Source organism: Pristis pectinata, chromosome 1, assembly GCF_009764475.1.
Source record: "Pristis pectinata isolate sPriPec2 chromosome 1, sPriPec2.1.pri, whole genome shotgun sequence".
NCBI lineage: Eukaryota > Metazoa > Chordata > Chondrichthyes > Rhinopristiformes > Pristidae > Pristis > Pristis pectinata.
Genome location: NC_067405.1, coordinates 98,264,074 through 98,291,138, shown reverse-complemented (window position 1 = coordinate 98,291,138; position 27,065 = coordinate 98,264,074). Strand labels below are relative to the sequence as shown.

General features: G+C 39.1%; 1 protein-coding gene across 3 annotated transcripts in view; it reads right to left on the bottom strand.

The window, feature by feature from the left end:
* The window catches only part of zfyve26 (zinc finger, FYVE domain containing 26), a 97,867-nt gene that overhangs the window by 25,399 nt on the left and 45,403 nt on the right, over positions 1–27,065 (bottom strand). For all 3 annotated transcript variants that reach the window (XM_052010149.1, XM_052010169.1, XM_052010159.1), the window contains 14 exons: positions 24,696–24,888; positions 24,166–24,429; positions 23,556–23,675; positions 22,406–22,570; positions 19,229–19,453; positions 18,922–19,027; positions 14,792–15,531; positions 13,367–13,566; positions 10,378–10,482; positions 8,780–8,902; positions 5,561–5,737; positions 4,686–4,935; positions 3,494–3,592; positions 124–287 (listed from right to left, as the gene is read on the bottom strand). In XM_052010149.1, the coding sequence (XP_051866109.1) occupies positions 124–287; positions 3,494–3,592; positions 4,686–4,935; positions 5,561–5,737; positions 8,780–8,902; positions 10,378–10,482; positions 13,367–13,566; positions 14,792–15,531; positions 18,922–19,027; positions 19,229–19,453; positions 22,406–22,570; positions 23,556–23,675; positions 24,166–24,429; positions 24,696–24,888 (2,931 nt within the window). The remainder of the gene's footprint in view (positions 1–123; positions 288–3,493; positions 3,593–4,685; positions 4,936–5,560; positions 5,738–8,779; positions 8,903–10,377; positions 10,483–13,366; positions 13,567–14,791; positions 15,532–18,921; positions 19,028–19,228; positions 19,454–22,405; positions 22,571–23,555; positions 23,676–24,165; positions 24,430–24,695; positions 24,889–27,065) is intronic.

Genomic DNA, 27,065 nt, shown 5'->3' with positions numbered 1-27,065 from the left:
GCAAAGCTACTGGAAGCCAACACAATCCATAGCAGAAAAATATGTTACTGACATTTCGCTGATCCTTTCCAAGTCAAATAAAAGGGGTGGAAAATGTTGCAAACATTACCCATGTCTCCTTACCATGGTAAACCTTTCTTTACAACAGACCAAGCAAAACATTGCCTTGCTGTCAGGTACCCAGTCTTTCTTAGCAGGTGGGCTATCCGGAGGAACAAATTCAGTGATTGATTTAGACCTTCGAATAGATCCTTGAGCGGTCGATGGTCCGTGAAGAGGGGGATTAACTGCAACATGAAATACAATGATTTAGAACTAAACAGAGAATCTAGAATAATTAATATCCAGTGAGTAATATGGTTTGAGAATAGCATGTTTGTTAATCTACCTGTTATCTAACAGTGAAAATTCTTGGTTCTAAATTATTCATTGATTCTGCAGCAACAAACAAAAACTGCTGGAAGTACTTAGCAGGTTAGGCAGCATCTATGGAGATAAATGAACAGTTGACGTTTCGGGCCAAGACTCTTCATCAGGACTGGAAAGAAAGAGGGCAGAAGCCAGAATAAAAGGGTGGGGGGAGGGGGAGGAGCACAAGCTGGCAGGTAAAAGGTGAATCCAGGTGATGAGGGGAAGATTGGTAGGTGGGGGCTAGGGAAATGGGAATTATTCGAGAAGCTGGGAGGTGATAGCAGCAAAGGGCTGAAGAAGATGGAATCTGATAGGAGAGGACAGTGAACCATGAAATAAAGGGAAGGAGGCAGGAAACCAGAAGGAGGAAGGTGTTGGGTGATGGGCAGGTCATAGGGCAGGTGAGGGGAAACAGAAGGAGTAATGGGGCCAGAGAGATAAGGGAAAAACAAAGGGGGGGGGGTGGAAACAGAGAGGAGTGGTTACTGGGTTAGAGAAATTGATGTCGATGCCATCAGGTTGGAGACTACCAAGACAGAATATGAGGTGTTGTTCCTCTAATCTACACCTTACCTCAACTTGGCAGTAGAGGCGGCAGTGGACAGACATCAGTGTGGGAATGGGAAGTGAAATTAAAATGGCTGGTCACCAGGAGATCCTGGCTGTTACGGTGGACAGAGTGAAAGTGCTTAACGAAGCGATTCCCCAATCTGCGTCGGGTCTCAATGATGTAGAGGCCGCCGCACCGGGAGCACCGGATGCAATAAATGACACCGGCGGATTCACATGTGAAGTGCTAGCTCATCTGGAAGGACTGTTTAAGGCCCTGAATGGTGGTGAAGGAGGTGGTGTAGGGGCAAGTGTAACAGTGCAGTTGCAGGGGTTAAGTGCCTGGAGGGGGATCGATGGAGAGGGACAAGCAGACAAGGGAGTTGCGGAGAGAGCAATCCCTGCAGAAAGCAGAGAGGGGAGGAGAAGATGTGCCTAGTGGTGGGATCCCATTGGAGATGGCGGAAGTTGTGGAGAATGATATGTTGGACGCAGAGGCTCATGGAGTGGTCGAGAACAAGGTGAACTCTATCTTTGTTACGTCAGGGGAGGGGGAAATGGGGTGAGGGCAGATGTATGGGAAATGGAAGAGATGCGGGTAAGGGCTGCCTTCATAGCAGTGGAGGGGAAGCCCCGGTTTCTGAAAAGAGGGGACACCTCCGACGTCCAGGAATGGAAAGTGTCACCATGAGAACAGATGCGGCGGAGGTGGAGGAACTGAGAGAAGGGAACAGTATCCTTGCAAGTGACAGGGTGGGAAGAGGTGTAGTCATGGTAACCGTGGGAGTCACTGGATTTGTAAAATATGTTGGTAGGTAATCTGTCTATTACAGATGAAGACAGAGAGATCAAGAAAGGGGAGAGAGGTGTCGGAGATGGACCAAGTGAACTTGTGGGCAGGGTAGAAGTAGGTGGCGAAACTGATGAAATTAACGAGCTCAGCACGGGTGCAGGAGGCAGCCCCAATGCGGAGCATTTGGTTCTGTATATGCATTTAAAACAGAGCAATGAAACAAAGTGAGAATGCAGAACATTAAGATCATTATCATTTCACCTATCGGATTGGTATTCAAACTTAGCAGAGAAAGACCTTTGTCTGCTGTATCTCAGACACTAGACAGTTCTTGGGGGCCATGAATACTAAGCATTCTATAACCCAGCCTTACATCACCTCAAACACAATGACACAGGCAAGGTAAGCCATCATGATTTTACTCTGTGGTGTGTGCCCTCATTGTAATGGATCAGAAACATGATCAATTTTGATCCGTAACAGAAATAACTACCTGACATTATATTGTAGTGCTTTCAAAGTTATTACAATTTACATATAATGTACCAATAACCACCTGGATTATGCAATCATATTCAATTTTCATAAAGCATTTGAGAGGGGGCTTCTTTTTTTTTGCATTGTTAAGAAAGTTGTTAATTATGAGTTGCAAAGTCTTCAAGGATAAATGTAAGAAAATGAAACACTGCTACCCTGTATGTAGCAATATTTCACATGTATCTCGTGGCACTCACAAACATTCAAAATCATTCAGAACCTGTTCAATTTAAAAATAAATACTTAAAATTAGAAGTTAAAAGACTGAAATCACAAGTGAGCACACACAGACACACTTAAAACAATCAAAATACTTCAACTAACTAAAGTGAATCCAATAACATTCTTCAATTACCTTTCTCCTAGCAGCCAACCTCCAATTCAGGCAGCAACTGTGGGGAGAGAAACAGTTAACATTTCAAATCGATGATCTTTCGATCTGAAACAATAACTGTTTCTCTCTCCTGAGATGCTGCCCATCCTGCTGCGTGTTTCCAGAATTTTCTGTTTTTATTTCAGATGTGCAGCACTTGCAATTTTCTGTTTTTCAACTTCTCCAATTCATTTGAATGTGGCAGTTATACTTAAAGCTGGGCTTACTGTGTGCTCAGCTGGTAGATTTTTTTGCCTGATATCTACAAAAATTCACACTGTTCTCTTGAACCCTTCAGGAGTCTGTGATTCTGTGAGCAGAAGACTCAGCTCAGGAAATGTCCAGCTAAGGACACATCTTCTCGTAGATCTGTGTGCATCTTAATGAAAGGTTTGTTCCATTTGGTACTTTGGGAATTATAAGAAGGGCACTGAAGTTAGAATAAAGGAGTAATATATTTGTGGGCAACTCAGAAATTTTGAGGTAACTGTTTCTTTCTTTCCCTTCCCATCACATAGAATTAGTAGCATACGTTCATTAGGGTTACATCCGACAAGACAAATATCAACCATCAAAATGCTGAGGCTATTTCTTCAATGGCAGGGAAGATGATTCCACAGAATAGTCACAGAACGGCAGTAGACAATGTTCCATTTTACACTTAAAAACTCCATAAACATTTGAAAGAAAGATTTAGAGTTAGGGGATACAGCAGGATGGTGGGATGAATTTTGAACTGCTCTAACCAAGAGTTGCTTCACATCCAATCATACACCAAATAACTCCCTACTGCACAGCAAAATTTATGATTTTTATGACATTGTCCTCACCAGAAGGCAAACTAGTTGTTTGCTCAATATTTGGCAATATGGCGATGCTCTGTGGTCCTGCACTCTGAGTGAGCAAATCTTGCAGATTAATTACAGAATCTAAAAAGAAGAAATAAAACATCATAATGGCTAAATGTCAGGTGTCAAGTACAAAACTCAAGAGCTCAGCATTTCATAATTTACGAACAAAAAACAAGTATTTTCACATCAGCTTTCATGGGGTTACTAACGCAAAAATGCATCATTTATCCAGAATACTGATTAGCCCTTGAAATTGAGCACTGGGAAGGCTTTGCTAATAGCAGGACAGTAACAAATACGTCTAATCACTTTCCACCTGAGTCCAGATAATTGGTGAAAAAGACAAAGAACTCCAGAACGCCATTAATTTTCTAATAAGTCAAACTCACTTGCATGGAATCAAACCATTAAGTTTCAGGATGTCCAGTGGAACAAAACAACTCAGACATTGAGTGCTTTGAATTTCTGTCAAAACTACCATATATATTTATGCCAGTTGTACCTTTAAGTTATGGAGTCAACCACAAGAGTACCACAGTATGAAGGCACAAAATATCAGTGCTCTGCAATACAAATACTGCAGAACATGCACGTAGTTTAAATTGTCTTGACACTTTCATTAATTCTACATATGAGCTTAGTTAAAAAGATTCCAACTATATCTGTAGAAGAAATAATGCCAATACAAAAGTTCCATTTGTAAAGCTAAAATAAAACTGAGAAACTACAGGAAAATCTTTGGTAATGAATAAAACATGCTGATCAAGACAAAAAATAGCTTGCCAGTAGCCCATGAATGAAACCACAGAGGAAAAAACACAGAAATAAACATTAAAGCAGATGAAATGATGGCACACTGCTGCATTTTTGTATTCAACATAGCTGGAAAACAGGAGTGATTAGCAAGTGGAAATTTACAACCCCAGGATTAAACATAATATGAAAATAAGACACAGAAAGGAAATTATGTCAAAAATAGCTCCTGCAGCATAGCAAGAAATTTTGACAATCTTTTTAATCAAACCATATCACAATAAAATCTTCTGCGTGCAATTTGCTGCGATCAGCCAAATTTAAGGGTGGTGGTACAGCCTTCCCAGTACAACCTCTTTTTTAAAATAAGAATAAATCCTGTTTTACCAAAAAATTAAATCAGCATATTTTTTGTTACCTGATCGTGTTTTCTCTCGTACTGCATATGGAACCTCAAGAGCTTTGGCTGCATATTTGGAAAGAAGACAATCAATGTCTTCAATGGCAAAACCCGCTTCTTGCCCCATAAGTAGTTGATGAAGGGTCTGCACAGCTACTGAAGCCCAATCCACCTTCATATTCATGAGTAGTTGCTCCAGCATCAACAATGGGTTTGAGGACAGATGTGAATAGGCATCATGTGCAGACTCCGGTAATGTTAGTAAAAGCTACAAAATGGAAAATATACAAGTCAAACACAAAAATCAATGGTTCATTGGGCAAGAAAACTGATGAGCACGGCAATGAAATAATTCCACAACAAGTTTAAAATTTCAATTATTAACTCAAAGCAAAGACTGGGTAGGTAAAGTAGTTTATCATAGTGTCAAAACATCCAAATACAAATCATAACTTTGGAATGTAGAATATTGTTAGGCTGACAAAATGTCATGATATTTACTTGAAAAGTTAATACAGTTGCACTATTAATGATGCCATAGACTTTGCATATTAAAAAAATGAAGGTTCCTCAAATATTTCAACAGTTAGAATTTGCTTTCTATGCAACTACTCATTTTAAACTGAGTTTTAAACACAGTTTACATATCAACGAGATAATTTCTCTTTGCAGATCCATAACCAAATTAAACGGATCCTTCCAATTTTACCACATGGATGCATAATTATCACTACTTTGTTTGGGCTTTTTCGTGAAAGACTGAAGGATTCATTTACACAGAACTGGAAATTCCAGTGCTGACTAAGGAAACTGTACGATACTTTTATGAAGGAAAATATAGGCCATTCTCTGATATATTTGAGAAGCAGTGGATAAGGGATACTAATCTTTACCTTTGATCCAATGCGCATGGCTTGGATTTCATGACACCGTGCAGCAGAGAGACTCTTATGAAAGTGAGTGGTAAGATAATTGGAAAGAAAGTGGCAAGCAGCTAGTCCTGGATGCTGATCCAGAGCTTGTTCACATATAACTTGGCACATGTCAGGATCACAGATTCCCCGCAGAAGCTAATGGAACAGAAAGAACTGAGCTGATATTCAATACATTTTAACAATACTGAGTCTGAATGCTGAATTCAAGGCCTCAGTTGTAATATTGCATTCATCCATTTTGTATTTCAATAGCTTCGACCTTTCTTTCTAACACAATTCTAGAGTACTGTGACGTATCATTCATTCTTTTAATAGTATAGCTATGGTGCTTCCAAACATCCATATCAGTAGAATAACCATATGAACCATGAAAAAGCTAATTTTAATTAATATATTTGGCTCTAAAAAGATTGCATATTTTCCTAACGCAGAGCAATTTCCATAAAATATATTTCTCATAATTTTCATCTCCTATCCTCACGAGAGCCCAATTGTTTTGGAAAAATTCCATAAGCAAAAGTCATCTCTCAACACATCTCTCAAGTGACCATTATTCAACAGAGGCTTGAGATGAGGCATTGTCGTGCTATTCATCTGTGAAGAATAACACAGATGAACTCAATACTGTAGAAGATAGAAATCTGAATTAACACAAAAATGCTGGGAATGCTCAGCAGCTCAGGCTGCATCCGTTAAGAGGGAAATGACAACATTTCAGCTCAACAATAGCACTTGATCCTCCCAATAGGTTTATTACCTATTCTGGACTCCATACCAAATTCATCATTTTCAGAAAATGAGCATTTCCAGAAAATGAGCATTTCCAGCATTCACAGCATTTTACTTTGGTAACTGTAGAAAATGATTCTGCTTTTCCCAGTACAACTTCTCCAGATCAATCTTTTGTTTTTGTTTGATTTGTCTCATCACTACCTTTTACCTTGCGTATTACCTTTGTCGTTTAGTGTCTGCGGCCTCCCACCCTATCACAATCATTCTCTCTGGTCCCTCCACTCACCCCCCCCCCCCCCACTCCCTTTATCTGCATCTTAAAACCAGTTTATCTCCAATCCTTCATATCCAAAAGTCAAATAAAGTAGGGAAACAGGCCCTTCGGCCCACCAAGTTGGTGCTCACCATCGTATCCAATTGCATTAGTCCTATGCTAATCCCATTTTTTCTCCCACATATCCATCAACTAACCCCATCCTCCCCACACTGATTCTACCATTCACCTACATATGAGGGGCAAAGTAGTGGCCATGAACCTACCGAACTTGCACATAATTGGCATGTGGGAGGAAACACTGTAGGTGACAGGGACAACATGCAAAGGCCTCAAAGCACAGAGATTGAATCCAGGTGACTGGTGCTGTGAAACAGCAGCTGCTCTGGCTGTGCCTCTGTGCCCTCCATTAATTTGAAACTTGATTTCTCTCTCCATAGATGTCACCTGATCGGTTGAGTATTTCCAACATTTTCTCTTTCTATCACTGCCACGCTCAATCCTGACTTTATTTAAAGCTCATAAATACATTTCCACCAGGGTTTGCGGAAAAACTATCGCCTTCAGGATTTCCAAGGTATCGTCTCATTCTTGCACTGAAACGTTTAAGCTAAATAAAGCATCTACATCTGGGTTAACATTGTTAACCTGGATGTCTCAACTTAGAAACCAAACATGAAACCTGATGAGACACAAGAGCCTGCAGATGCTGGAATCTGGAGCAACACACAAAGTGCTGAAGGAACTCAGCAGGTGAGGCAGCATCTATGGAAGGAAATGGACAGTCAACAGGGCAGTTTCCAACCTAGCAGCATGAACACTGAATTCTCAAACTTCCAGTAACTGCTCCCCTCTGTCCCTTTTCTTTCTCCACTTGATCCGACTGGTCCCCATCACCCTCTTTCCCCTCCCCCACCCTCTCCATCTGCCATCACCCACACACTCCTCCCACTTGTTCCCCTCCCCACCTCCCTCCCTTTGTTCCATGATCCACCTTCCTCTCCTATCGGATCCCATCATCTTCAGCCCTTTGTCACTTCCACCTGTCACCTCCCAGATTCTGACATCATTCCCACTCTCCCCACTCCCTCATCTGCCTATCGCCCACTTCACCAGGATCCACCCATCACCTGCCAACTTTTGCTCCATCCCTTCCCCCTTCTTTTTATACTGTCCATCTCCCCTCTTTCAGTCCAGATGAAGGGTCTTGACCCAAAACGTTGACTGTTCATTTCCCTCCATAGATGCTGCCTGACCTGCTGAGTTCCTCTAGCGCTTTGTGTGTTGCTTATGAAAGCTGATGATGCTTTTGTGTCAGTATAAGTTGGGACAAATCCACAGGATCATCTAAGACACAGAATGTGTATCATTTTAAAGAATACATTTCATTTTCATTTGCCATGTACAGATCAGGCAGAAAAACAATTTGAAAGGTTTTAAAATTTCAGAACAACTAATGCTTAGTCAATAATCAAAATAGTAAATTCCACTATTTAAATTTATTTTAATGAAAGAATGACAAAGATTTCATTTAAAAAGCCAATCACCTTTAGTATGCTGCAACCAAATCAATGGACGTACAATGTCACACAGCTACAGTTCCACTACAGTTAAAATCTAAAGGAAATATTCTTTTATGAAAATCCATCCGATTTGGAAGGAGTCTGAATAATACCTAAAGTACTTAAACTCGACACTTTGGTACATTTGTAGAGCCAAGCTAGATTCAGTGCAACCTTCCACTTGACCATTTTCTGGAAAGAATGTGAACTCCCCTTCAGATTATCTATTTTGTTATATTGCACTTATTTATTTTAGTTCAATCTATAAGGAGCCAACAATAATTAAGATAAACATGGTTAGAATACCAAGTTTTGAATACATAAAGTAAATCGAAGATCGTTAAATGATGACAAGGACAGAACAACAGTAGTATATATACCCTTGTCTTCTTTCAGCTTAGTCATGATGAGGGGCTCACACTAAAAGTAGCAGAAGCAAGATGATATAGGTAAACAGAATAATAACAGGGGCAAATACATATTCAACAATTTTACCTATCGGTTACTGGAAAATATGTTAATATTTTTTAAATATCCTTCAACTCGTGCCACAAATTCACCATCATCACTCATGTAACACACAAGGTCATTCTTTATGGTAACACTTGCCTGGAATGCTTTCTCCCCTTCTCCAAGCTCGAGAAGGTGAAGGAGATATTCATGCTGGAGCTTCACTGTGAAGTTCATTGGAACAGGGTGCAGCCGAACCCAAGATTCACAAAGCTCAAACTCCTGTAAATGACAATTTATCAACCCCCTCTGTGAATAGCATTCATTAAGAACAACACCATTTGTTTGTTCACAGGAGCATTACTGAACATAATTTGACACCAAGACATATCATGAAATATTAGGACAGAGTTAGGTTTTAAGGAGCAATGTAAAATAGGTAAAAGAGGTAAAGAATTGCAGAGCGAATCATAATTTAATTGAAGCAAATACATTTGGGGATGATCAAAAAGCCAGATGTGCAGGGGCACTCTAATGCTGAAAGACTGCAGAGATAAAAGAGATTACAAAAATAAGGAAAGGCCAGGGAGGGATTTGAAAGCAAGGATGAGAACTTTAAGACTAAGGACATACAAAAAAATAAGGAGCCAATGCAGACCAGCAAGTAAAGGGGTGATGGGTGAACCACATCTGGAATTCATCGGAATAGGCATTTTGATGGTAACAATGGCAAGGGTGATGGCTTCAGCATCAGGTGACTAATGGCCAGAAGTAGAGTCTGATGTTACAAAGGAAAGCGGTGGGCATAATGATTGCACTAATACACAGTCTGAAGCCTAGAATCAAAAGTAGTGCTATTTCAGACATCTGCTTTCGTTTCAAATAGTAGCTAGATATTAGGAAATATTCAGTATCCAGGGAAGAGAGTCTGTGATGGCACTAAAGACAATGGCTTTCGTCTTTCCAATATTTAGTTGGAGGAAATATTTGCTCTTCCAGCACAAAGTGACTTTCAAGTAATGTTGCAATTTAGAGGCAATGGAAGGGTCAACAACAGGTATATGGAAGCCAACACTGGCTTTTCAGATGTTGCCTATGGGCAGCAGCAATAGATAAAAAAAAATAAGAGGTGCCCTGGGATATATCCCTGGAACTTGAGGGGATACAGTGTGGGAGCAGGAAGAGAAGCCGCTGCATTATGCATTGGCTACAATTAGACAAGAATGGACCAAGGCCAGTACAGTCCCAATGCAGCTGAATAATGCACATGCTAAATGAATAAAATATCATTGGACAAAACAATTTGTTCCAGATACTAGTCAGTTGACAAATACGTTTTGTTTTTATACCCAAACTATAAAATGGGATCCTCACATTTGCAATAACCTGTTACTCTATAATTGGCGATAGAGAACTAATGGATATGTAAAATAAATTATTGGCTCACATTTAATTCTCTTTTTTAGTTAATCTCGAGTGAACTATTTTATTTTTTCACAAATTCAACAAATTTTCTAAGCAAATGTCAACTTAAGGGAACTGGAAAATAACGCTTCTTTTTGCAAAATAACTCATGGCCAGTTAACAATAATCTTCAAAACTAAGGTATTAAATGACTACATGCACATGTGGCTGACAATGTTGTAATATGCACTTTTTTGTTTAATGTTTAAAATACTTACAAAACAATTTAATTGTGTTAACAGCAAAGGTAGTCAAAAAGAAATCTTTAGAATTGACAATGAGTCCTTTCTTACCCTGGACTTCAAAATGATATCCATCACAGTCTGTGGGTTCTCATTGGATTCAGTCCGTAGTTCTTGCCAACCATGCCAAGGAATAGGAGGCTCAAGATTAAGGATCTAACAACAGAAACCTTTATTTTAAGATTAAAGCACTATTTGTCTAATATTGTCTAAATGTTTTACAGCAAGAAAAATGTTCACAAGATCCTGCAATTCTGGCCTTACCCGATGAGAGATATTTTCTTTCTCCTATACATCCTTCCACTATCTTTTCTGTAACTTAAAAATAACTTGCTTTCTCACTTTTCCAGTTCTGATGAAGGGTTTTCAACTTGAAAATGTAAACCTGCACAGATGCTGCCTGACCTGCTGAGTGTTTTCATCACTTTGTTTTATTTTATTTCACAGGTACAGCAAAGATAATATATATGGATATTTCACACCCTGGTCTTTAAAACCAGAAGTAAAAGATTATTTGATTTTGAATTATACTACTTACTGGAGATTGTCTGGATCTCTACTTGTACACTTATTTTGATGTTATTGAAACCGATCATCAGCAAAATTGTAAACATATCCTTCAATAATACAGAAACAAATACAGCAACAACTGGAAATTTAAAGCATTTCTCAGCATTTTTACAGACCTCCCTGCCTAACTGTGGGGGAAAGCAGTGTTTCAAGACTTGCTAGTATTTTTAGATGCTACTTTATATCTGAGACTGAATGCTACAGAAGGATTTTTTATTGGTTGTAGCGAGTTGTTGGTTGTACATTGGTAGTAGTGTGGATCAGGCTTCACTGCTCAATTTGAAATCATTGCGTATATCCAAGATGATTGCTGGTGTGTATTGTACACAGCGGCTAGAGAGTTTAATGAACGGTCACTGACACAAGGTGCCATTCAGCAAAATAATTTGCTAATCCTGAACAAGCAGCTCCTTTTTATCCAGCACATCAAAATCCATCATGATTTTGAACTCCTCCATGAATTCTCTCCAACTCCGCTTTAAAAGAAACAATCCCAGCTTCTCCAGTCTCTCATGTAACTGAAACCTAGTATTCATAGTGGCATTCTAGTCATTGATGCTAATGTAACACAAAAAATTGCAAATGATGAAAATCTGAAACACCCAGCAGGTCAGGGAGAATCTTTGGAAAGTTCAAATCAAACTGAGAACTGGAAAAGACAGAAATTTGCTTTAAGTTTAGTGAGATGGGAGGCAGTGGGTTGAAATGATAGACAGGACAAAGAGAATATTTCTGAAGGTGGAGACCCACGGTTGCCATGATGATTAGCTGTTGATGAAGCCATCTGGTTGATGAGGGCAGTTAGACTGTAACTGGCATGATGGCACAGCGAGTTGCTGCCTCATAGCTCCAGTGACCTGGTTTGATCCTGAGCTCTGATGCCGTCTGTATAGTCCTCCTTGCAACCATGTGGTTTTCTTCTGGAATTTCGAGTTTCCTCCCATAGCCCAAAGACATGCAGGTCTGTAGGCTAATTGGCTGCTGTAAGTTGTCACTGGTATGTAGTAGATGAATGGTAGAATCTAGTAGAGTTGATGGTAATGCAGGGAGAATAAAAGGGGATTAGTGTAAATAGGTGCTTGATGGTCGGCATGGTCTTGTTGAGCTGAACAGCCTGCTTTCACGCTGCACCACTCTGATTCAAAATCAAAAAAGGGACACGTAAAAGGTGTGAAATGCAGGTCAGAGCCATGAGAACTGTCCAGCAATGCAGGTAGTGTCAGTGCAGAGAAAAAAATGTTTGGATAACCAATAGCAGAATTCACAGCAAGTTACCTGAAATTGTTGAATTTGATATGGAGTCCAGAAGGCAGCAATCTGCCCAGACACAAGATGAGGTGCTGTTCGCAAGTTTACGTTAGATCTCATGAGAACAGTGCAGGGGGCCACAGGTCAGACTGGGAGTGGGATAGAGAACAAAGTGACTGGCAAATGGAATCTCAATGTCACCCTTGTAGATTGAATGCAGGTGCACCACCAATCACACATCTGCAGTTTATTTCTCCAATGTAAAAGGAGACTACGTTGTGGACACCAAGTACAAACATTAGATTGGAAATGCAGGTGAACCACAGCTTCATCTGAAAGGACTCTGAGTCTCTGAATGATGGGAAAGGAAGAGATGAAAGAATGGATGTTGCAGCACCAGTGGTTATCTCACTCCACCAGAGGTATTCCCTTTGTCCGATCCCTCCCTCACCGCAATTTAAAACCAAGTCATTTTCACATTTTCCCCCAATTCTAATGAAGGGCCTTCAAAATGCATCTTTAACTCTGTTTCTCTTTCCACAGATGCTGCTGAATATGCTAATGCTCTTCATTACTCAACTCTGAATGTTCATTCATTCTTCACCAGTAAAGTTTACTCTCCTTTGCCCTATCAAACAGAGATAACCATTGTCAAGAACCTGGATTTACTACATATGAGGCACTTCCTTTTTAAAAAATAAAAGGTAGTTGACTATAATTGAAAGTGTAAATTAGTGTTACTGATATTTTGTCCTACATGGACTTCTCTAATATCTTATAATAATCATTAATGATGATGGATCAATAATGATGAAGTAATGATGATGTGAATGATATAATGGAAAATCTGTCAACATACAATTAAAATATTTTTGTTTAATCATGAAGTATCACACAAGATTTTAAAATTACAGAACACAGCGAAACCTCAAAAAATTTTAAATGGTCAAAGAGGTAGCATAAATGGTTTTAAAATTTATATGCTACGCCCAAGGTTCTGATAGTATATAGCTTCTGTTTAAAGCATTAATGTATAGCAAATTATCTTTTAATAATGATTCTGCTACTAATTAATGCAGAGCATGACTTGCAACAGCTATTCAGTAGAGCTGAAACAAATTCTGTGATCTCACATCATTCAATCGATAATTTCTAGTTATCTTGTATAATCACAAATTTTTCGCATTGAAATATCAATAAGTCGTAATTGGATGCCACATACCTTCTGATAAACCTGGAGCTCCTTTTTCTTTGCAAGCAGATCAGACTTCAATTCCCTTTTGTTTGTATTGGGATCACTCAGACAATAGAACAGAACCTCAAGACACGCATCAAGAGGCCACTTCTCTATGCAGTGGAGAACCAGCTTAGCTCGTAGGGTCGCGTTTCTTATACGGATCAGATATTCCCAACCTTCTTTCTCTGCCAAAGTTACAGAAATTCATCCAATAACAATAATCACTATGATAATAATTATTAAGACATGATACATTGACTATGAATATAAAATGATGAAGTAGATTCAACAATAGCTGATCTTAAAAATAGTGCTTATAAGTCAATGAACAATTGCTTTATACTTTGTCCTTAAATCAACTCAGATGAACAGATAGATTTCCCCATTATGAGCAACAGAGGGATCAGCTAATGTAGGAAACTGCTTTCATTGCCTGGTTAAATAAAACATTAACAATGCTAACCACAGTATGTAATATCGCCACCAAACCAGCAGGAGAGTGTAACAGTTGCATGCCAAGTTTATACAAGATATTGTTACATATGTACACCAGAATTAGCACTTAAAAGTGACAGGTTGGTGCATACTGATCTGGGAATTTTCATATATTACTAATCAATATCCACTATTGTTACACATGGGGATTCAGAATCAAGTACAGCATTTGGATAAAGCAGGGCTAAAAGACTTACAATCCCTGAGCTCGGAGTGCAGACATAACTCGGTACCCATTCTGATTACATATATTATGTTTGCGTGCTCTTATTATAAATTCACCTGTTCACATTTGTTACAGATATTTCCTATATTACACTAACTCTAACTACGTCTCCCACCGGCAGTGTAATACTTCAACTAGCAAGAGAGTGGGATTATTATGAAAAGCTTCCAGAGGCTGTTTTCATAAATGTGAATGAAGTTATAATAGAATATATTGAGGAAATGCAAACATGTTAAAATTGAGATTATGTAATTAAAATTTTTGTAATTAAATATTTAACAAAGGTATGTAGATTTTGTGGAATTGTTAATTACTTTACCTAAAAGTTCAATATTGTCAAAAGGTTTCTTAAGAGCTTCAAAGACTTGGACACCCATCAATGTGGATTAAACACCACAAAGTGATCAGCAGAGGGCTTGATTTGCTTCTTAAATTTAAGAATAGCATAACTAACGCATTCTTAAAATCATGGACCAATGATTTAAAACAAAATTTCAACACTTCAATCTTCCGACACAACAGGGAAACTTCACTCAACTAAGTGCCTCTCAAGCCTATTAATTTACATATTTTGGACTGTTCTCCCTGGAAATTATTCCACCTTTTCTAGGAAATTATTTAAATTTTAATTGGATTTAAATGCTTGAAGCCTTTAACAATACTTGATCACAGGAGTTTCGCAGCCTTACCTTCCATGACAGCACAACCGAGCAGAACATCTTTCAGTTTCTCAAACTCTTCATTCTCATCACCATACAGTTCAAGAATCTTCAAGGCCCTGAGCCAGTGTCGATCAGACAGGAACTGCCTGAGCACTTCTATTACTGTGTTCACAGCCATCTCAGAGTGAAGGCCTGACAGCAAAAGCGTAGTACATGGATTACCATACAGAGAGTCCACAAGACTGGCAGTTTCTTCTTGGGTTCTTGGAAAAGGCTCAGCCATTACAGAAAGAAAATGCTCAAGGATTGGAAATTCTTTCATTAACTCCTCGCACTCCTTGCAGATCTGTTCCATGTCAAGGGGTGCCTCCGTGCGACTACTCAAACGTTCCTTCCATGACAGATTGTGTTTAAGTGCCCTGTGACCCCGGGTAGCAGTTAAACAAACAAGGACTGCTAGTAACTTTGAACGAGACTTGAGGAAATTCAAAGCAGAAGGAATGAGAGAATATGGTCCCAAGGAAGATTCTGATAATTCACTTTCAACTATTTCTTCTGCCAGGTGTAATGAACTTGGGAGGGTGAATCCCAAATCAGGAAGACAACCTTTTGTGTTTTCTTCTATCAGTTTAGTTACTTCATTGAGAAAAAATGGACAGTGGCTGAGTTTCCTGGTGTTCCACAGTGGAAGACGTTCACAGCAGCAACTAACAATGATCTCTTGTACATTCAGATTCAGTTCTTCCTTGTGCAGTAACATGAACAGCCTAATGAGAGAATTAAGATATCCATAATCAGGCTCAGTGCACTTAAGCCATTAGTATCTAATATACTAACAGTCTGAGAAACATTCATGTTGCAAAAATGGTTGTCACTTTGTTAAGAATGCTTTCAAAAGAAAATAGTAATTCAATGTGCAAGTATTTTTAGGAATTTCAATGATGTGTTAAGATATAATGAACATTAGGATTTGAGTTTGGATTATAATTGAGAAAAATATTAACTCTGTGAGAACATGCTATTTTTCAGGAGGAGAACAGGGAGCCCTGGTAAGCCAGCCAGGTGCAAGGATGAAGTCAGAATGGGTGGGGGATGGGGGGGTGGTGGGTGGTGGTTAGTAATGGGGCCAGGTATGCAGCCAGAGGCAGTGGCCGGGAACAGGACCAGGAGTGCCACTGTGATGGGGAACAGTAGACCAGAGTGCACCTGGAGGCATGGGTAAGAAGGTGGGAGGGGTGAGAAGTAGAAGCAGCGTGAACATCATCTTCAGCAAACAAAAAATCCAAGAAAAATGCGAGGAGCAGTAACGGCCACTGTGTATGGGGTTTATTGACCTCACTAAAGCCTCTGACTCCATTAACTGGGAGGAACTGGGGAACACTCTTCTCGATTGCGACTGCAAACACAAATTCATCTCCAGCTTATGTTTGCTTTACGATGACACAACAGAGCCAATCACAGTAAAGACTAGTGTGAAGAAAGGCTACGCCATCACCCAAACACTCTTTTAAAATCTCTTTGCCGGAATGCTGCACTTACTTCAGCAAACTATCCATGAGAGTGGAGCTACACTGGGAACGAAGTCACCCAAGGCCTAGTAGACAAAAATGTAGCTGATAGGCTGAGCTCCAAGTGGGTGCTGCCTGTTCCAAGCAATGGTGCACATCCACTGTGCCAACAGTGTACAGCCTTGAGTCTGACATCTCAGTGCTGAGCAGCTGCATTGCTCTCCCCATTCTACCCAATATTAGACCTCACAGGCAGCCGTTCCACAGCCAGCTCTGGGCAATTCATTGCTGGGAGACAGTCAGCAGAGAATAAGGTTTCACACCAAGTTCTCAGCAGAGCAACAGGGAAAGTTGGCACGGATGTGATTTTCAGATTAAAGATTAAAAAATGAGGATGACTTGGAGCAAACTTTCCAACTTGAAAGGAGCTGCAAACAGGATTCATTCCCCCACCCCCTCACACCCCGCATGTGTTTGGGAACAGTTTCCTCTGTATGGTCACTGGATTAGTTACATTCAACATCATGTTGAGTTGAAAGAAAACTGAACACATATTTAAAGTGCAGCTTGCAAGGAATTGAGGACAGAGATAACCACCAATACACAAGGGGATAGATTCATTTTGGGCAAATTGAGATTAGAATCGAAGTTGAAGAGGAAAAAAAGTGCATGCTGAAGTTACAGGTTAAGGCTGCTAAAGTGCAGAGGTCATATTAGCCTACGATGATTTGGGAAATGTTACATTATATAATCGTTAGCAATTATAATATTTTATGTCATATTATTGGTGGTGCCTGTGTCTTGATATTATTTTACTTGTCACACATACTCAGCCTTAATAAACTTAAGAAAATTCTGGGTTGCGCAACTGTGAATTTCAACTGATTTTTTCCCCCAACCAAATGGCTTGCAATCAAACTCAGAAGATAGGTATAAGAGACAACTATCTACACGGCACATTTAAAGAAACTGATTGCACAGATTAGATCATCAAGCAGCTGAATGTAGCTAAGAAAGAGGGAGAAAAGGACAGGTTGTTGAGATCTCTTAAGGTTAAGAACACAACGATAGAAGACATTGCTGGAAATGCTTAGGGCTGGACATCTGTTCACAGATCTCCAAAAAGGTGCTGTAGAGTTGAAAAATCAGGTTAATCCAGAGTAGAGAAATTTTGCAAACATTTCTGGATATTAGAGCTTAAGAAATTTGTCTCTTAATTTTTCAGGAGGATTCTTGTTCTATTTTGCACTATTCTCTGGTGAAAACTATCCCAAATGAAATTAATCGTAGTGTAACCTGCAAAATTCATCAGCAGTGAGATTTTCAACCTCACTCATCTGAAAAAACAATGGTTCATATTTTAAAAAATAACAAGCAAATTTTACCAACTCGGTTTCTCCTGAACTATATTATTTTGTAGAGGACCAACAATTAAACTACATTCTCTGTCCTCACTGAGATCTCTGATTTCCAGTAATTTAAAATATAATTTCAGGTGTGTCTCTTTGCATTTGCTCATGGAGTGACCTTAACCCTCACCTCCAAGATTCCTACCTCAGCGTCATTGAGACTACTGGTGCTGATCTCAGTCACTTTGCCACCCCCTTAAATAGTTTCCTGACTGTGCACACCATTCATTGTTTTCATTGCAACATCATGACACCCACACCCAACTTCACTTGCCCATGATTTTCGCCTGTCAAAACTTCCTAAAACTGCATGCTAGTCACCAAATTTTACAAGTACAACCACATTAGTTTCCTCTATAAAAGCACAAGCATGTTATGCATGCAACAAAGCTTGTCAACTCTAATTATCAGGGAGACATTTGTGGCACAGAACAAGCAGCAAAAATTCATGCCTTACAGAGGGACTTTCCTGACACTGTGGTTGTAGGACCTTCCAATGGGACAGAATAGTAATGTCCCAGACGACATTACAAACTATACTTAGATGTTTTTTTCCTGTTAAATATGTTTTATCATCATACTCTGCCCCTGAAAACTTTTCTCTGAGTGAGAAAATAAAATAGTTTAGGGAGTATAACAGCATATAAACAACAGCTACCACTGTTTAAAAGCTTGAACACATCTTATAGGATAGCACTAAAGAGCTTCACAACAGCAACTCAAATTCAGTTCAAAGGTTATTTCCAGAATATGCGTCAAGTACACCTCAGGCTTGCTCAACTAGCGACAAAGAACCAGAAGCAAAAGATTTTTTAAAATCATTTTACAGTCTTATTCGTCATTTGCAGAACTCAAAGTTCATAAGTTTAGCACAACTAAGTTCGTCTTTCATTCTAAATTTATGGTTTCTGACTCAACTGCCATGTCTATTTCAAGTTGATTCAATTTACCTTTCCACAATATTTACTGTTTTATATAATCTGAAAAGGTTTACCCAGATTGAAAGATTTAAGCTTCACGATCTTTCACGAAAGTCGGACAAATAACACACTTAAAACCTAGACTGTGTTTAGAACATTCACATTATGGAGTTTGAAGAACAAAGTACCTATCGTAAACACAAGTAATTACCGCTGATAAAAATCTGTTTGTACACTGTGCAAATGAAAAGAGGGCAAGTGAAGAAACAATAAGCATGTTTTATGATGGGAATCAGAAAAATCATTCAAATTTTTCATACCGGTCAGGTGAAGTTGGCTTCTCAAAAAGCAGTTGTGCAAAGAGTTGCGATGGAGTCTGCTGCAGAACTATGAAAGGATTTCCTACTTTTATATCTGCAAATTGATCTGGGATTAAAATAAAAATCACTATTAGACTTTGCAATAGCTCAAGTTATCCAAGATCAACACAATTTTTGCTACACTGTTGCTATCTTTTTCTTTCCTCTCCTCCACCCCTTTTGCATCCCTTAACCTCATTTTAAAAAGAACTAAATCAATGTAACTTTAAATACTTAAAGATATGATGAATATGTTTATAGGTCTTACCAGTATCTCGGTTCATACTTCGAACAAGCACTGCTGCAAGGGTGTTGATGTAGTCAAACAGGCTTCTCACATAGTCTGGTCTAATTTGATTATCCATCACAGCTTCTATCTGTCGATCCAGATTCTTCAGTAACTGCTTCATCTGGGAACGAATTGTATGTCCTTCTGAATCTTGAGATCGAGAACTTGTTTGTTCTAGCCAACTGAGAATGTTTGTTTTTGCCTCTAAAACAATAAGATATTTTTTTTTTACATACATAAAAGCATTAAACACAGCTTGTGTGCTTCAGCATTATTGACAGAATATGTCAAAAATCCTTATAACTAGTATCCAGTTCCTACAAGGAAATGCTTCCTGTCCTAAAAAAAGACAAAAACAATAAATGCTGCAAAAGAAATGGGCAGACAACAAAATAACTGGGAATGCATTTTGACTGTAGGGTAGGACTAGACCTTGCAGTTATTGGAGTGCAAGTATCTGCGATCAGTACAATCAAAAACAGGTCGCATGAAAATCATTGATACTAATCTTAATTTTAACAAGGTGTTCCATAAGTTTTCTCAGCTTCTAGATTTTGCGAAGTATATGTGCTTCACAAGGAGGGTCAAGCAGCACCATACTTGATATAAGGGTTAATGAAAGTTGTAAGATGTTGTATTTACATGCACGATGTAAAAAAAAGGATGAGACTCAGCACCCTACAGTTGTCCAGCATAGAAACATGCCCTTTGGCCCACAGTGTCTTTGCCGATCTATACTAATCCCAATTACCTGCATTAATTCCATTTCTATGTCCTGCTCAGTCAAGTACCTGCCCAGATGCCTCTTAAGTATTGTTCCTGTTCCTGCCTCCACCACCTGCTCTGGCAGCTGATTCCAGATACCAATTCTCTGAGAGAAAAACTTATCCTTCAAATCCCCTTTGAACCTTCTCCTTCTCACTTTAAACTGTGTCCTCTAGTTTAGGCACCCCTACCATGGAAACAGAATCTGGCCATCTTCCCTATCTATGCCGCTCATAATTTTATATTCCTCTAACATGTCTCCTCTCAGCCTCCTTTGTTCCAGGGAAAACAGCCAGCCCATCCCATCTCTCCTTATAACTCAAACCCTCCAATCCAGGCAACAACCTTGTGAACCTTTTCTGCACCCTCCCTCACTTAATCACAGCCTTCCTGCAGTGTGGCAACCAGAACTGCACACAATGCTCCAAGTGCGGCGTAACCAATATCTTGTACACGACTTTGTAACAATGTCCCAATTCTTGTCCTCAGTGCCTCAGCCAACAAAGGCACGCATGCCATATGCCTTCTTTATCACCTTGTCAACCTGTGTTGACGCTTTCAGGGAACTATGTACTTGTACCTCTAGATCTCTCTTTTCAACAACACTACCCAGGGCCCCAACATACACTGTGTATGTCCTGCCCAGCTGTAACTTCCCAAAATATATCACTTGGCACTTATCCAAGTTAAATTTCATCTGGTATTCCTTTACCACTTTCACAGTTGATCAATATCTAGTTGTAACCTTAGACAAACTTCTTCACTCTCCATTACATCACCGATTTTGGCGTCATCTACAAATTTACTAATCATGTCACCTACATGCTCACCCAAATCATTACATACGACAAAGGACCTAGCACCGAACCCTGCGGCACACCACTGGTCACAGGCCTCCAATCTGAAAAACAATCCTCCACGACAACCCTTTGCCTGCTACCACCAAGCCAATTATGTATCCTATTGACCACCTCACCTTGGAGCCCATGTGTTCTAATCTCCCAAACCAGCCCATCATGCGGCACCTTGTCAAAGGCCTTGTTAAAGTCCACGAGACAACGTATATTGCCCTGCCCTCCCCTCGTCAATCCTCTTGGTCACTTCTTCCAAAAACTTTATTAAATTTGTGAGACACTATTTCCCACGCACAAAGCCACGCTGACTAGCCCTAATCAGCCCTTGCCTTTCCAAATGCAAATAAAGTGCATCTCTCAGAACATCTTCCAATAACTTTCCCATTGGCATGTAGTTCCCTGGCTTATCCCTGCTTCCCTTCTTAAATGAAGGCACCACATTGGCCTTCTGAAGAACTCCAGTCTTCTATTAACTCACCTGTTGCTAATAAAGTGACAAAAATTTCCACCAGAGCTTCGGTAACTCCCTCCCTTACTTCCCATAACATCCTAGGATATACCTCGTCAGGCCTTGGGGAATTATCTACCTTTATACTTATGTTTTAGATTTTCTCCTAACTAGCTGAACAAACAATTCAGTGTCAAAAATTGTTTCAAAACATCAAAGAAATGAATTTCTGAAGCTCATTCTGAGTTGAGCATAACTCTGCAATGATATCAATATTATAACAATAAGCAAAAAAAAACAGCATTACAATCAATAGCAGCAAATTGTAAATTCATAACAATTTGAGGAGAGAAAATATAGTCAGTATTGTCCATAAGCCTCCCTTGCTCATTTCCTTGACACTGAAAGTTTCAGATAAATTAAAAGATTGTACCAAACCAATCCAGTTGTAATAGGTTTTAAGTGTTATTATGTTGCCAAATTGTAATTCAATTCAAAAACGCAAATATCCAAAACTTCATTGGTGGACAGGTTCTTTGTGCTTAAGATGAACCTTATGAGCTATTGGTGGAAATAGTGAAGCTGGTTGGGGTTCACAAATACAGTGGACAGCTGTGACACTTTATATTGTTATTGTTTTTACCTGTACTACCTCAATGCACTCTGTCCTAACTCAATGTAACTGCACTGTGTAATGAATTGACCTGTACGATCGGTATGCAAGACAAGTTTTTCACTGTACCTCAGTACAAGTGACAGTAATAAACCAATACCAATACACCCATACCAGTAGGATTATGCATTGTACCTGACAAGGACCATAAGCTATGATTCAATTAAAACTGGACAGAAGCATTGATATTTACCATTTGGTTGCTAGGAACTTGTACAAATTTATCAGAAAACAATATAAATGTTAATCAAAAACATATTTGGCTTCCAATGAAATATTGGGGAGTGTTGATTTGTGGGAATTCAAACAATCAATCAATTCGGCAATTCTTGCTGGCATACACACCATGAATACTGTGAGACTATTCTGAATTTCAAAAATCACATAATACCAAGACAGATTCTATTTCTACTAACCAGTGGACTTTATTGCTGTCTGAAGTTTCTGTGTGATCTGCTCCAAGGACTCTGATAGGTTGAGTTGTGTAGTGACACATTCCTCAGAAAGTTCAGGGTAACAAGCTAGTAGAAGATCTGTCAAGCTGCAGCTGAGATGCCTGGTAACTCTGTCCTCAGAAGGCTCTGACAAAAAACGAAAATGATGAACGACCACAAAACATTCTTCACATACAACTTCCACCTACCACTGGATCATTCCCAGCACATTTAGTGGAGCTGCTACCTCCCCACTTCAGTATATCAGTGTTCAGTCCGGACCTCTGGAGTTTCATGTTCTCCTTGTGACCGGGTGTGTTTTCCCACCTCATCCCAAAGACATGCTTTTGGTAGGTTAGCTGGCCATTGTAAGCTTGCCCCTAATGTGTAGGTGAGTGATAGAATCCAGTGGGAGTTTATTGGAATGCAAGAAGAATAGGTTGCAAGGAAAATTAGCGGGAGAATGGGATGGCTCTGTGAGGCAGCATAGGCTTGATGGGCTGAAGTGGCCTCCTGTTAAGTCATATGAAAATTCCCCAGCTGGAAAGGTCCTGAGGAAACAATAAAGTGAATGCTGCTCGACCCGCTGAATTCCTCCAGCGGATTGTTTGTTGCATAAAGTAAAAGTGTAACTTGGTGTTAGAAATAATCTTGAAAGCCACTGTACCTGTCCAATTTTCCCCAATCTAAAGACGTCTGCTTCTCTCCCACTTTTAATAGTGGGTTCAAGCACCTACCAATCTATCCATTTATCCACATCTCTGTGCTTTTAATATTTTCTACAAGACTGTTGCCATCAGATTATAAACCTTCAGAAAACACTTTACAGATCAGGCAGATGGAAGTGAACCAGGAAGAGCTGCGTTGTTAGGTAATATGCTAACAAGCAACCAATCTTATACTTCTCATGGATAAAGCAGGCAAACAGGGTTAAGGTGTATAGTGCATTTTACACTCAAAGGTATTCTTATAAATGGAGAATACAAAACTGTGAGTCCGACTAGATGGTAAAATTTAACCGAAGCCATTTGAATAATACTTGAAAAGACTTAATATTGGAAACTGTGACAAAAGGGAAAAAAAAAACCACAGCCTATTCCCATAAACATAAAAGAAAGGAAGGTAACTTTACTGATTTTTGTTGATCCATGTGAACTGTGTGAAAAGTTCAGGATTTTGCTCATTTGTTGAAGGACAGAAGGAAAACCTTGGATTCCATCAGGCTGATGGGCAGCAGAATCAGGTTTTCTACCTGTGGGGCACAAAATAATTATATAGATCAGTTTGGAAGCTTGATGAATGAAAATGGAAACAGTGATATATGAAAACATAATTAAATAATTGAACAGTAAAGTGTGGCAAGGCCCAGACTAAATTCACTTTATATCTATGGACATGTTTGAATTAATATGTCCCAAGGTAATGCAGATCATCAACTAAATTGCAGATTCCTTCCAAGTTGATGGTTGGGGTATTTTGAGTTCTGGCACTTTGAACTTAAATCTAAATTAATGCATGGAAGATTTAGTATTAATATGCAAAGTTTGATGCACATTGGAAAAAACAATCAAAATAAACAAGCTTTTTTTCCCCAATCAACAGCAAACTTACACTGGCACTCACAACACTGAGTTTACTCTCAAATTCATCAAAACTAAGACTGATTCAAACTTCAGTAACATCTAATACCTTGGTTTGTTCATATTCTGTTGCTTCAATTAAAGAAGACACATTTCTCTTACCTTTTGCCTCAAAGACTGCCATTAGTCTCCTTTCTGCAGTCTCCAGCAATTGTTTACAGGTTTTCCACAATTGGCACTGGGTACAAGCAAGATCAAAGACAGCCATTGCAGGAGCACTGAGGTACTCCAGGATATCATGGAGGGGATTGGTTGGCTCAATTTGAACGTTACTCTTCCAGAAGCTCTCCGACAATGCCGAGTTGGCGACCTCAGGTGAATTAATCAGCTTCTCAATAACATCAGAAATGGAATAAAACACCATACCTAGACAGGGAAAATATATTACAGTGAAGATTACCATCCACCAAACTACCTATAAACTAATAATACAACATATGATGATAGAGGAGTGTCTTATCTAACAAGAAAAGTAAAGTGAAATTTTGAAGCTCTGAAAACTAAAACTACTGATATTATTCCAAAACAATTAAAATAACTTTTTGTTTTGTTTAGATGCTTTCAACATTCAGGTGTTAACAACTCAGGTGTCCAAAATCTTTCTCTGAACTACAAAGGAATCTGATAGCTACCTGCTGCTGCAGCATCACCAATTGCTTGAAGTGTGAACCGCCCAACACTTAGTTTGCGATTAGCATTGTCCATGCCTTGGTTCTCCATTTTCTGTTCTACTTTCACAAGTTCATTGATTACCTCCTGGTATCGTTCCATAAAGATCAGTTCACTATAGCAGTAAGAAGACTGCATTTCAAACATCAAAGCAACCTGCAAAGAAAACAAAGTAGCTTTGTCACTATACATTCCACAAATGGTGAGATGCTCATGCGTGATAGTTGGCTGAACCTTGCTAGTAAATACAGTATTCTATTATTGATAGCAAGAACAGGACTTTGGTGCATGTACATCCAAACACAGAAAAGCCAAACTTGCTGATTGTCCGTCAGCACACTCACTGACAGACCTTACATGCATTGCAATGCTAGACCATAAACTTGTTGAGATTTCAGAACTGTTCTACTGGGAAACCAGTTCACAGATCCTAAGCCAGGTTTCAATCAAGATTTTGGAGCTGTATGAATGGAAGTTAAATTCTTTAAAACAAAATCTATGTTTGCAATAACATTTATGAAAACAGCATAGCTTTGCCAACTGTTGAAGGTTTTCTCAGTGGTTTTGTGGCTGATGCTTATCCTGCACTGCACCTCCCCACCCTAACCCATGTGTTCTTGTTATCTTGTGTAAGATCCCGGTACTGTTGAAGACTTCACCGAATTGATCCAACAAGAAAGCTCAGATTTTCAGACCTGAACCAGTTAAGTACTGGGCCAAAGGTACTCCAAATGGTGAGAATAGTTGGCTGGCCCCACTCAGAAAAACCCAAGCAAAAACGGCATTCATATTCAGTGCTGCAAACTCAATAGAAATTTAAATACAACAAAAAGAATACATCTTAATTTAAATATGCAACTCATTACATTATGCTCTTAGTAATATGATGTAAAAAGTTATTGAAAACCTCCATTTTGTTTAAAAAATTACAAGTATTTTTGAACAATATGGCACTTGGAGCAGAATCAATGAGGTAAGAGTGAGATGACCAGAGAGATAAGAATGAAGGAGCAGACGGGGCTTTCTAGGTCAGCTCAAGGGTTGTTAAGAGTTTCCCCATACGTGTATGAAACTAGTTGCACATAGGCCAAACCAAATAATAATGGCAGCTTTTCTTTCATAATGGTACCATTTGGATTTCTTTCTAAACCTAAATTATTGCTGATGACAGAGAAATATTCCTTTCTCCACAGATCAGCGAGTAGAGGCACCTATTGTTCCTTTTGTCCAATTTGATTCATGGAAAGTCTAAATCACCTCCCAAAATGGTCTTTTGCTCTGGACAAAAAAAACCTGAAGAGTGTCCAATTAGAGCAGTTGGTTGTGTCATCATAATCTTATTTTCAAAGCAATCAAGCCAGGAAGGTACTGAAGTTATACTACCAAATTGACATTCTAGTTACCAAATTGAATGTGGTAGATTACAGCTACCATTTTTATATTGATCTTGTTCTTTAAGGAAATTCTGAATATCTTTCCCAACAGTTAAAACTATCCTTCACCACCTTGTCAGAATTATTTTCTATTTCCTCAATTAAAAATGATTCCTTGTTCAAGCCATGCGAGTTTCTTTATAAAGCTAATTCATGGCTTGTAACCAGGAAGGCACGAGTAATGCCACCACTATTACTCACAAGTAATTCATTTAAGTGCTTATTATTTATCTACAAACCCTGGCAGTAGTTCCCAAGCTGTCACATGGGTTATTTTACAGGTTGGCAAGAAGCAATGAATGGTGTGCTACAGGGATTGCTGCTGGGGCAACAACTTTTTATAATTCATATAAACAATTTGGACGAAGGCACCAGAAGAATGGTTGCTAAATTTGCTGATGACATAAAGATAGGGAGGAAAGTAAATAGTGAAAAGGATACAAAGGGACATGGACAGGCCAAGTGTGCAGGCAAAGATCTGGAGTACAATATGAAACAAAAACACATGATCTAAATGGCAAGAGGTTGCAGAGCTCTGAGATGCTGAGGGATCTGGGTGTCCCAGTTTATGATTCACCAAGGTTGAATGCATATAAAAGTATATAAAACGCTCACAGAATGGTACCACTTATTGCTTGCAGAATTAAATGTAAAAGTAGCAAGCTTATACTTCAGTTAAATATGGTATCGGTAGGACCCCATTTGCAGTACTGTGTACAGTATTGGACTTATTTAAGGAAGGATGCAAATGCATTGGAAGCACGCCAGAGAAGGTTTAATAGACCAACACCTGGAATGGACTGATTGACCTACATAGTAAAGATTCAATAGGATAGACGTGTGTCTGCCAGTGTTCAGAAGAGTAAGAAACAACTTGACTGAACATACAAGCTCCTGGGG